A 12701-nucleotide genomic window follows, 5' to 3' on the forward strand; every position below is an offset into this window, starting at 1 on the left:
AGGGAGGAGGGGAGAGAGCGCGGGCAGAAAGGGAGGAGGGGAATAATCGCTGGCGCTACACGGCGAAAGAGAAAGGCAAGTTCTGGCTCCACGTGGAGCGACTGTCCCGAGATAATTGGAAAACAATCCTGCACTGTGTGAGCGTTTCTGCAGACCACGAGGCGCTGCTTGGCCCTTCCAGTTTGCTGCTGCACGCCACGAACAGCGGAGGGTGAAAGGAGCAGCGCCGGGTAGCCAGAGTCGTCACCACCACCCCACAGCCACAACGTTTCCCAGCACAGGACGACTGAGGCTTCCTCCATAAGACACACAGGCGACCTTGTCTTTCTTGCCATGCAAGATCAGGGTCAACATTAGCAAAACGACTGACAGCTCTTGACAAGCACCCCTAGCCCGTTCTCCTCTTCCCTCCCATTGCATCCTCCTCTCCAGCCAAAGTTGTTCCACACGTTGCTGCAAAGAACGCTCGGGCTTGCGGAGAACAGCGTGTGTTATGTACCGCGTGTGCATTAATGAATGCCACACTGCACAGCACTGCTTTTGGGATGCATATATAGCATACATACATACGTTCATACATACATATACATATGCATTTTTTAAAAGGGGTTATCGGGAGGAAGCTGAGTTTGGAGTCCCGAAACACCACGCCGGGCAAATTCAAAAAAAGAGAGAGAGCTGGGTCTCCCTTCCACGCAGCCTGTCATCCACCTGACACAACCACAGAGAATGAATGAGACGAATGGACACAGGTATCAAATACCTGCAAGCTAAGCCGCTCCGACATTTTTACACCCTTTTCTTACCTCCAGCTCGCCTGCTCCGGCCCCAAACGATCGCGGAACGGGGACGCCCGTCGCGATCGCCGGAGGCAGCGGGTCCCCTTGGGAAGCCAGGAACGGGCCTGAACCTTTTTATTTAATTACTGTATTTGGGCCCACGCGTGCAACGCGTAGCCTGGGAGGAATACCCTCCCGCGCACGACACACAAAACACGCCTTTCACTGCACAAACCTGCACGACTCATTGCAAATAATCGATTCTTCGTTAACTCCTAAGTTACTCGCAACCGGGAGCGGAGGGATGTGGCTTGCAAAGGGGAAAGTAAGCGGCTAAACTTTTGCTGATGCAGCCTTGCGCTTTCTTGCAAGGCACCCGTTTTAATGCACGCTCTGACAGGTGTGCAAAAGAGCTGCTGCAGCTCTCGCCCTCCTAGAAGCTTAGGGAGTTTCTTTTCTTCCCTGACACTGCGATAGTTTCCCCCTCCCCAAAAAAGCAGCCCGACAAGACAAGACGCACACACAGAAAGAGGAGAGAGACAGACAGGCAGAAATGCATTGGCGTTGCGAAGGGGTTTGCTTTTCTGCCCCTTCTTGTTCTTATTACCTGTGCCTAGGTCTCCTGGCCATCCTTGCATTAGTCACTGAGGGCAAGGCGAAAAGTAGGTGGGCGGGTGGGGGAGGAGAGGGCTTTATGCTGCTGGAAGAGGTGCTTGGCGTTTCTTGCCGCTTAAGAGGAGCTCCTCCGCCGCAAAGTTCTCAGGAGCGGGAGAGGGGAGGAGGAAACAGGTTGAGATGAAAGAGTAAACTCTGTAAACAGAGATGCCATCAAACAAAGGGCTTTTTGGACACTCCCCCTCCCGCCAAATCTGGCGCCCCTGCAGTGCGCAGGCGCTTCTCCAGCCGCTGGCCCTGGGTCTTACTGGCACGGAGGAAGTCCTTCCAGCCCATTCGGCTCTGTGTGTGGCTCGAAGCGCGCGCGGCTGAGGCGGCGCCGGCGGCAGCAGCCCGGAGCTGAACTCCAGGGGGAGAGCGGGCAGGCGCGAGAGGCGCCTTTTGCTGCACAGTCCCGCGCAGCCGAGACGTGTCCTGCTGACACACACACAGGCACACAAACACACACACCCCGCCAAAGCACAGCCCCGCCGGACCGCCTGAGCACGGGCTTGCTCGTGGAGCCGGGGTGGCTGGGAGGCGCCATGCCAGGCTCCACGAGAGGAGCCCGCTTCGCTCTCTCCTCACCCACTTCGTGGCCTCCATAAGGAGACGGCTGGGCTCAAACTTCCTCTGGCGCTCTGCCCGTTTTGCTTGCCAAGGAGGAAGCTCTAAGCTGCAACTTATTCTCCGCCAGGTCCACCTGTCTTTTTTGCGGGGTGGAGGTGGACGGTAATGTCGCTAGTTATATATATATATATTTACAGGGCTTCTATGACTTTTAACGGCAGGCAGGCATCCAACAGGTGCAGTGCCACCTTTCTGTTGAGAAAAACGACCTGTTGAATTTTTGCCTGGTATTGGAAATGCTGCAGGTTACAAATTCTGCCGGGGGGGGGAGGGGGAGAGGGAGAGAAGGTGGTGGCAACCCCATCTGAGGCTTACTGAGAACAGGCTTGCAAATATACTCTCCTGGGAGGAGATTGCAGCAGGCTGCGCTTTCTTTGTATTTAGAGGCTGACAGACGGCTTCCAGTGTTTTGAAATCATACCTTCCATCCGGATTGTTGCAGCCCAGGAGTTGCCTTTGCTAAAAAGCACCCGTTGCACATGTGTTTGGAGTAGCTGTGGAGTGCACAGTGGGAGACAGTTTCTGCATATATCTGTAATGCAAGAGGGGAAATGCAATGCAAGACACCAACACATCCAAGTTTCTGCACTTTCTGCATACAAGTGGGACCTACAACAAAAGATTGCAGGGTGGAGTGTTGCTTTTCATTATTCCAGTCAGCCATACGCAGTTGGAGAGAGCCTGGTGTTGATAACGTCAAGGCTGCAGGTTTGATCTCAGTATGGGGCACCTGCCTATTCCTTTATTGCAGGGAGATGGACTAGTAGATTAACCTCAGGGTCTCTTCCAACTCTACAGTTCTATGATTCTTTGCCTTCTTCCAGGATATTCTATTTCATTACCAGCACTGCTCATTTTCTGTTCCCCAACATTTCCAACCATTAGCCACCGTTTGATGGCCGTTGAGAATGCTCAGTTCTGACTGGGCTGGTTTGGGTTTTTTTTTCTCCCCTTAGGTTACCCCCCTTAAGATCTTTAATACTTCTGCAAACTCTGGGGTTTTCCCAAGCTTGCTGATACATTCCTCTTCTCAGTGGCCCCGTTCAGGCTGCAGTGTTGGCACTCATCAACTGAGTTCACGATTAGAGGGAGTGATGTGCAATGCATGCACACCCATTATGTATCCCCATGAGACTGTCCTGGCCCACACCAATAGAACCAAGAACAGGCTAGCATATTAATAAGGGGTGTGGGTGTGTAATACATGTCTGCCACTTGTTTACTTCATTACCTTTACAATATTGTCTGTGCCCAGTCTCTCAGAAGTCTCTCAGGCTATGTACACGTTAGTGATGTCATTCCCCCTCACTGTGTTTCAAGCTGCCTTTTTACCTCCTATTCCAAGTCCTATTCCATGAAGCTATCATCTGTGCATGCAGAATGGCTGTATCAATTGTAAGTAAAGGTAAAGGGACCCCTGACAATTAGGTCCAGTCGTGACCGACTCTGGGGTTGCGGTGCTCATCTCACTTTATTGGCCGAGGGAGCCGGCATACAACTTCCGGGTCATGTGGCCAGCATGACTAAGCCACTTCTGGCGAACCAGAGCAGCGCACGGAAACGCCGTTTACATTCCCGCCAGAGTGGTACCTATTTATCTACTTGCACCTGACGTGCTTTCGAACTGCTAGGTTGGCAGGAGCAGGGACCGAACAACGGGAGCTCACCCCGTTGCGGGGATTCAAACCGCCAACCTTCTGATCGGCAAGTCCTAGCTCTGTGGTTTAACCCACAGTGCCACCCGTGTCCCTTCTGTATCAATTGTACACATAGCTTAAACACAGCTCATGGAAGCTGGTTTGAGGGAAAATGCATCAAACAGCAATATTTCTCAAGAAACTACAGGATGTATATGGATAATGGCTGGCACCATGTGCACTTGGGTTCAAACACCAGCAGCGGGGATGCACGAGTAAGCAGGGATGTATACACAGCCTCAGATGTGTCTTCTGTTTTGCAGCCAATGACCTGCCAAGCTGTTTCCACTTATCTACACAGGAGTTTAATGTGGATTTGAAGCTGCTTGATTTTTTTGGTGCTGTCTGCGCTGCATTCTCCCCATCCAACTGGCAGCCTACAATTTTTCATACGAAACTTGGAAAGTAAATCCAGCATAAAATTACTTGTTACCTGACTGGACACACTAGAACACACTGTGTGGGCAGGTTCTGCAGTGTCAGTTATAACCCCATACTTCCATTTTGCTTCCATCAGCTGATAGGAAACGATTTGGGTTCCTGGGATATTTTTTAATGAAAGCTGTTCTTTTGTGCAGAGGAGATCTTGTGCAAAACAACTGTGTTAAAAATTAAAATGGAATTTCTCCCTGCAGATCAGAAGGTGGGCAAAGAAAAGGGAAGGGAAGGAAGTGGTGCCCTTTCATGAGTGACTCCAAATTCTTGCCTGGCTTGAAGCAACACACATTTGTTTGTTTAATGCTGCAGTTTTCTGCAAATCTGATATATTGGGAAACTCATCTTTCCAAAGCAATTAAAAGGTGCCTGCACACAAATATAAAAAACTTGTCCACATGCCTACAATGGACCTCTGGGTTCTGGAATTTACACTGGGTGGGGAAGTACCAACTGAGGGGAGGGGACAACACACAGTGTGAATACATCACATCAAGCACTGCCAAATAGTGTTGGTGGGAAACACCAACTTAGCAGTGACTTTAAGAGAAGTCAAAAGATCTAAAAAGCTTGGAAAACCCCCAGAAAGAGAAAACAAGCCTTGTAAGGAGTTCTTCAAAAGGTGCCATAACTTAAAAGGCCCTCCATCTGGTTGCCATTCATTGTGTCTTAGAGTGATTGGGCAGAATGAGGAGGAGGAGGAAGGTACACAGGACTAACTGCAGTTTCTGAACGGTCTTTGAAGACAGCCCTGCATACAGTCTATGGCAGCAGTCTAGCTTCAATAACATTACTGGAGCATGAAAGACCATGACATAATGATGCACAGATTGCAGCTGATGCGCCAGTTTACACTGATGAAAAGCAGTGCAAACTACTAACACCACTTGGGTCTCAGTGTCGATTTAATGCTCTTTACTGCCTTTATCGTTTACTAAGAAAATTGAGGTTATCAAAAATGCCATAACTTGATATCACCCTTATAGCATACACAGAGGTTTTGGGTTGAGGATCAGAATCAGTGTCTCTCAAATTCGGGTCCCCCGACTGATGGACTACAATTCCCATCATACCTGACCACTGGTCCTGCTAGCTAGGGATAATGGGAGCTGTAGTCCAACAACAGCTGGGGACCCAAGTTTGAGAAAGTTAGGGCATTGGTGGGGGCAGAGGGGAGGAAGGAAGCCAAGGAGGTTTTAATATGACTGCAGCTACTGTTTTCCAAGGAAATGTTCCAGCACAGGTGATATAGCCTGTACCTGATCCCAGGTGGCATCCAGGTGGTCTGATCTCCATGTGGGGATGGTGTGGGAAAGTCCGTGCCTCATTTAAAAAGAAAGTAAATAATATTTTTCCAGCAGTATTCCAGGCAGCCTGAGGACCATTCTCTACCTCATACTGACGGCTTGTTGAAATTAGTCTCCATGCCTTCCGGCCCACCAGCCCCACTTGGCACCAGCCACCACCATTTACAAGCTTACAATGTAGGTGAATATTCTGTTGTTTTGTCACCAGGTTGGGTCACAAGTGTTTATAATATTTAAATGAGTTTTCAGACAAATAAAATCAAAAGAATAGAGTGGGTCCTAAAATATATAAATCTCAGGTGTCAAAGGTGAGGGTAAAGAAGTATATCTCCAGCATGCAATGGTAACTACATAATGAAGTTTCTCTGTGAGGAGAAATTCCACAACTTAGGAGCTGCCACAGATCATTCCCTTTCCCAGGCCACTTCCCTCCTGAGCTTTTGAGGATGGTGGCACTATCAAGAGGTGCCCTCCTCCTGATCTTAACACCCATGAATATGTGCAGGGTTGGAGGCAGTCTTTCAGATATTTGAGCCCTGTGTTGTTTATGTGTCTGAGAGATGTTTATTATTAGCAGAAACTAGCTGATATTATTATCGTTTTTCTCCACCACATTGCCATCTGGCCAAATTCAAAGTGCTGGGATTAATATTTAAATCTATGCAGCTTGAGGCTAGATTACCTAAGGGATTGTCTCCCTTTCTGGGTGGGGCACCTCTGAAGTTGCTGAAGGGTGTTGACATAAGAAGGGGGCTTCTCAGTAGTGGCTCCCAGCTTATGAAACGTTCTCTCCGGGGAGACACACCTGGCACCATCACTATCTATTTTTAAGCATCAGGCAACAATGTTTCTATTCCACTAGACAATTGGGCTTTACAATTATCTATGTCTTCAGTGCATAGAATGTTAATCTTGTCTTTATAAATTTGAGTGTGTTTTTTTAGCTTTTTGCTGTTTTAGTTTTATGTCGGTTATAATATATGCGCCATTTTTGGGTTCCTATTTTGGGGGAAAGGTGACCAATAATTACAATAAAGCACTTTCTTTAGTAGTATCTTGGTTGTGAAATGCCCAAAGAGCTTTATTTTTGCAGGCTTTTCATTTTGTTCTTTAAAATTCTGATTGCTTTTTAGACCCTGAGCACTAATAGTTTTATTCTCATTCTGGATGATTCAACATTGTTTTAACCAGTGTTTGGTTTTTAAGTCCATTTGGTTTTTATATTTTATGGTTTAAGAAGTCTTTTGGTAAACTGCTCAGAGAACATACAGTTAATGAGTGGTATAAAATGCTGCATATAAATAAAACTAATAAAAAAGCCTAATTTCAAAAAGTGCTTGGTACGCTTTTGTATGCATTGCTGTGGACGTCTCTTCACATATGTTCACTCTAGAGTGGCTATACCCCCCTGCTTGCCAACTGGTCCCCCCCTGCCCCTTATTGGGCCAGCCCTGGTGTTGTTGACTTGTGCATCTGGTCACCCTTTTGCAACAGGAGGGTTGTCTTTTGACAGTACAATCCTATTCAGAAATGAGCCCCATTGAGTTCAGTGGGACATACTCCCAGGTAAGTAGGTATAGGATTGTAGTCCAGGTCTGCAGTGTTTGAGTTGTGTTAACAGGGAGGAGCCCCATGCTAATCCACACAAATACAGCAGGCGTTTGGCTTTAGTTTTTGAACAATTGTACTTTTGCATGTTCCTATTTCGTGGTTTTTTTTAAAATAGATCAATAAATCAGAGGCTAGCAGCTTAAAAGTCCAAGTAATTAGGAAGGGGTTGCTGACTTGCTTGACTTTGTATAACAGTCCTGCTGGATTTTTACTCTTATTTTTCTCTGCTTATGACAGAAGAGCTTCTGCTACTTCTGTTGTAGGAGGGTGTCTACTAAGCTCAAAATGGCTCAGTAAATACTTTTCTTAAATACAGAAATGACTCACATTTTGAAAGAAAATGGTGAAATATGCAAAGTTCTCAGTTTACGCAGTATAGGTCAGAATCTTGCACCTTTTAAGTGGTTTTAGGCTCTGTTCCTAAGCATACTTATGTGAAAGTAAGTAGGTCCCCTGATTTTCTGCTTTTGCAATCTGGAGAAGCTGTGGGGCAAGCAAAGGGCGAGGAGTGATGGGTGTAGTCCCATTGTGCAAGCTAAAATCATTGTGCTGGTGGGATATGTTTATTGAATACAGTGGTACCTCGGGTTACATACGCTTCAGGTTACAGACTCCGCTAACCCAGAAAAAGAGCTTCAGGTTAAGAACTTTGCTTCAGGATGAGAACAGAAATCATGCTCCGGTGGCGCGGCAGCAGTGGGAGGCCCCATTAGCTAAAGTGGTGCTTCAGGTTAAGAACAGTTTCAGGTTAAGTACGGACCTCCGGAATGAATTAAGTACTTAACCCGAGGTACCACTGTATCGCCTGTAATATTTTGAAATTGGCTCCAAGCTTGATCTCAACAACTACCGTGTTGGCACTGATAGTAAATAATTAGGCCATTTTGATAAGAAAAGGCCTGCCCTGATATCCTGCTGTTGAAATTTTGTAGTAGAAAGCAGTTAGAGAGCAGATGTGGACACTATAGTGCAGGGCTGAGGAATCTGTGGCCCTCCAGATGTTGGATTCCAACTCCCACCACCATGGCCAGTGGTTAGGGATTATGGGAGTTGTAGTCCGAGAGCATACAGAGGGTTGTAGGTTCCCCACGCCTCCTTTCATTATGCTGTGTCACTGCCGGGAGAGAGGTATGGAAAGAGCACACACAGCAAAGATTTTCTCCTTTTCACAGAGCACTAGAACTCACGGACATCCTATGAAGTTGGCAGATTCAGAGCAGATAAGAAAAGGACAGTTAAATTATAGAACTCTCACCAGTGGTGGCAGTGAAGGCCACCAACTTGGATGGCTTTAAAGGACAAATTCATGGAGGAGAAGGCTATCAATGGCCACTAGCCACAATGGCTATGCTTCTTCTCTACAGTTGGAGGTGGTAATGCTTTTCAAGACCAGTTGCTGGAAACTGTAGGAGGGAAGAGTGCTCTTGTGCTAGGGTCCTGCTTTTGAGTTTCCCACAGGCACCTGGTTGGCCACTGTGAGAAGAGGATGCTGGACTAGATGGGCCTATGAAGAGCTATTACAAGATACAGAATTCTTCATGGAAGGCATCAGGATCATTCATATTCAAGTGATTTTTTGCCAGAGTAGATGCACTGAAATAAATGGCCACGGCTGCTCCTAAAAGGTGTGAGCCACCTCAACATTCTCACTGGGGTATCAGGTGGCCTAGGAGTCTTTTTCCAGCTCCAGCTGGTTTGCCACCTATGGCCATTTTTAGATACAAATGACTTGGCCCCTGTACTCCATGCTCTGGTAACTTCCACATGATTACAGTCATACCTCATGTTACGTCCGCTTCATGTTACATTCTTTCAGATTACGTCCCACAGCGACCCAGAAGTACCGGAAAGGGTTACTTCTGGGTTTCGTCGTGCATGCGCAGAAGAGCAAAATGACGTCACGCGCATGCAGAGAAATGGCAAATCGCAACCCGCGCGTGCACAGACGCACCGCTGCCGGTTGCGCTCTTTTCATGTCGCGAATGGGCCTCTGGAACGGATCCCATTCGCAACCAGAGGTACCAGTGTATTATAATGTACATGGAGCTGGCCTTGAAGATGACTTGAAGACGCCAATTGGTCAAAAATGCAGCTGCCTAACTAACCAATGCAGCTGGCTGGGGTTCCACTCAGAACACATATAACCCTTGTTTTAAAACCGCTGCATTGGTTGGCAGTTTTGTTTCCAGGCCCAAATCAATGTACTCACAATAGTGTTTGTGAATGTAAGTTTTGCAAACAGTTTTAAGCTGCATTTTAAAGTGTTGTAATCCACCCTGGGGCCTTAGGGTGAAGAGTGAGTTAATAATAATAATAATAATAATAATAATAATAATAATACCATCTTCAGTCCTTTAATTTCAATGGGTGCGCTTTGAGTGTTAGTTGAATACAAAGAATCTCACTGTTGATACATGAATAGATAAGTCATATTAGCTGCATCTTTCCAGCATGAGCACTGTATGCCCATGCAGCAAAACCACCACGTGTAGGATTGTCATGTTACAATGCCTTAAATCACTTACAAGCTTCATGATAAGTCCTTCGCAATGCCTAGCATGAGGAACACAAAGTGAGTGCAAGATTCAAACCTATTATTAAGCGGGGAGACATCCTGCATGCTCTACTCCTAAGTATACTACTTGGAACTAAGTTCCACTGAAAGCAGAGTGAACTATCAGTATGTTTAGAGACAGTGTGCAGGAGTGTGTGCCTTCCAGGCTTTCAATTCTAGGGACAGTCACTCAAAACCCTAGCCTTGTAACCATTATAACTGTTTGTTTGCAATGCCAGATTGTAGTGCCTTATGCCCTGCTTTTTAACTAACTCTAAATACCCAACTGGAAACAAGGATTGGAGGCCACAGGTTTAATCACAGAGAAGGAAATGGAGCAAGAGTGTAACTTTGCACAACTTTGGTAGCCAGTGCTGTGGTCACAGAACGATTGCGGAGGCAGTATTTCACGTGAACCTCTGATCCCATCCTCATTCCACCATTTCCCTCCCTGTGTTTTTGGGAAAGGGGGAAATCTTATACCTTCTTTGGTAGGAACTGTTATTACTATTTATCAGGAGCCATTCTTACAACCTACTTGGGTATCAGGCCAGTATCTAAAACTGCTTGGGCCCTTAAGGTCAGCTTTTCTTGTCAGCTGCTTTGGAAATCTCTGCTAGAACTTCTCCAAAGAACACACACGCTAATAGTTCTCTTCACAAAATACAATTCTTCCTTTGTTTTCCTCTTCAGAAATATTTTTTTTCCAGACCCCCCCCCCCTTTCCGCCATGCCTGCACTTTCTAAAAGAATTCATGGTCTCCATATCATGTGCATAGTGTAGAGTCAATGTGGTGCAGTAGCGGTTTGAGTGTTGGACTAGGGCCTGGGAGACCAGGGTTCAAATGCCCACAAAGCCATAAAACTCACTGGGGCAGTCACTGTCTCTCATCCTAACCAATCTCACAGGTTTGTTCTGAAGATAAATGGGGTCAGGGAGCAGTGTAGGCCACCTCGAGCTCCTTGGAAGACAGTGGGAGAGGAATAAACAAATAACACCTCTGACGCCAAAGGGGATCCTATTGCTGACAAAGAATCTCAACACTAGTTCTACATGCACAACACAGCTTTGCGTTTTTTATGTTTCACTCAGCCACACATATGAGTAGTGTTCAGTCACGTGGGCTAGACACAGATCTAGACTTTCAGATACTGCAGAACACTTTCACTTAGCACTCTTGCTTTAGTAGCATGAGAAGTCATATTTGCAGCTATTTTAGAAAGGCTTTGTCACTTTTGGATAGGAATGTTCAAAGGAATAAGGAATGTCCACAAGTACTAATAAAAGTGGTTGGTAGATGTGCCTGTCAATCTCGTGTTTGTTAGTTGCCTTTCTCTTTCAATTTGTACATGGTCTTTAGGGTGCAGTGTTTCATTGATTAATATCACTTCATAAACTTTTGATCAAATAAAAGGTGTCCCAAATTGATTGGACTTTTTTTTTAAAAAAATGTTAATTATTTTCAATGTAGGGACTTAAATAAAGGCATTTAAAAACTTCAGATGACAGACACCATCATTGAAGATGCCTATTCCATTTTTAACACACTGGAAGGGACCTCTTACAGATGTGCCTGCTGTGCTACACATAAAAAGAACGTGTTCGTCAAAATGATGGTTAATTGGTTAAAACGTTTATCAATTAAGTTATAACTGGGTGGCATCCTCATTGCCCATGTTTTATCATAATCTGAGTTGAAGAACGTAGTTGAGAAAAAATATTAGGAGTCACAAAATTTGGTTTAGGTTATGGGTAGGCAAACTAAGGCCCGGGGGCTGGATCCGGCCCAATTGCCTTGTAAATCCGGGCTGCGGATGATCCAGGAATCAGCGTGTTTTTACCTGAGTAGAATGTGCCATTTTATTTAAAATGCATCTCTGGTTTTTTTGTGGGGCATAGGAATTCCCCCCCCCCCCAAAATATAGTCTGTCCCCCCCACCAAAGATCTGAGGGACAGTGGACCAGCCCCCTGCTGAAAAAGTTTGTTGACTCCTGATTTAGGTCATGCATTTCCTGCAGAACCATGGAAGGAAATATATTGCAGTTGGATTCCAGATTGTGCCTACAGGTCTGTTGCTAACAAAGCTGCAATCCTAACCACACTTAACCGGGAGTAAATCCCATTGAATTAGATTTGTCTTACTTCTAGGATTAGAAATTAGGATTGAATTACAAGAGTTGCAGCTCTTAGATGTCTGTTCCATGACTTTGTGTATTTATTTTCTAATATGTTATTTGTACCTGGCATCAGTGTTACTAGTGGTTTCTCTGCATTCAAAAATGCAAGCGCTGAAATGTAAGGCATGATTAGCGTCCTAAAATATAATTTTATCAATGAGTCATTGGCTGTCAAAAGAGCTTGAAGAGCTTATGGTCCAACTCTGTGAACAACTCTGTGAATACCTGAAACCCTTACATTCTGAAATACCTTCTTGTTATCCTACCCTTCCTCTCAAGGAACACAGGATGGTGTACAACACAACACAACACAACACAGCTGTATTTTCCCAGCGTGAGAATTCCATAAATGTGGTACCACCACCTAGAAAACCCTGTTTCTCATCATCATATCCTAGGTATGTGATCACAAGTTGGGCTTCCTTGCAAGAACTTAGAACATAGGTTGGCTGGTACTGCAGGAGGTGCTCTTTCAAGTACTTGGGTCCTAAGCTTTTAGTAATATGCCTGTCTAAACTACAAACACAAACCAGTTTCACACTTATATAACTCTTTGGGCTTTTAGTTGAGAAATCCAGGAAATAATAATTTAACAAAGTGCTAAGGATTATAATACTTTTTATCCCATTTTTGTATCCAATATAATTCCCAAGGTTATGGAGTGGGGGCAGCCACAACAATTAAACTGTCTTTCAGGTTGGTTTAAATTAGCAGTGTAGATGCTCCCTAAAAGCTTTAGTTTAAATGAAAGGACTATGCCATATTTTCAATGACAATACCCTGTGCCACAAAGAGGGGAGGTGTGCATTGCCAATACAGTGGTACCTCGGGTTAAGAACTTAATTCATTCTGGAG

General features: G+C 45.5%; 1 protein-coding gene across 4 annotated transcripts in view; it reads right to left on the bottom strand.

The window, feature by feature from the left end:
• The window catches only part of MYB (MYB proto-oncogene, transcription factor), a 36545-nt gene extending 34800 nt beyond the window's left edge, over nt 1–1745 (bottom strand). For 3 of the 4 annotated variants that reach the window (XM_083434863.1, XM_083434861.1, XM_083434862.1), the window contains exons 1-2: nt 1703–1745; nt 1387–1537 (exon numbers count right to left, since the gene is read on the bottom strand). In XM_083434863.1, the coding sequence (XP_083290989.1) occupies nt 1387–1537; nt 1703–1730 (179 nt within the window). In that variant the 5' untranslated portion in view covers nt 1731–1745. Of the gene's footprint in view, nt 1–1386; nt 1676–1702 lie in introns of those variants that run through there. The other variant, XM_083434864.1, reaches the window with a different exon arrangement.
• Between the last annotated feature and the right edge of the window lie 10956 nt (nt 1746–12701).

This window comes from Podarcis tiliguerta, assembly GCF_965153285.1.
Source record: "Podarcis tiliguerta genome assembly, chromosome: 3".
Lineage (NCBI taxonomy): Eukaryota > Metazoa > Chordata > Lepidosauria > Squamata > Lacertidae > Podarcis > Podarcis tiliguerta.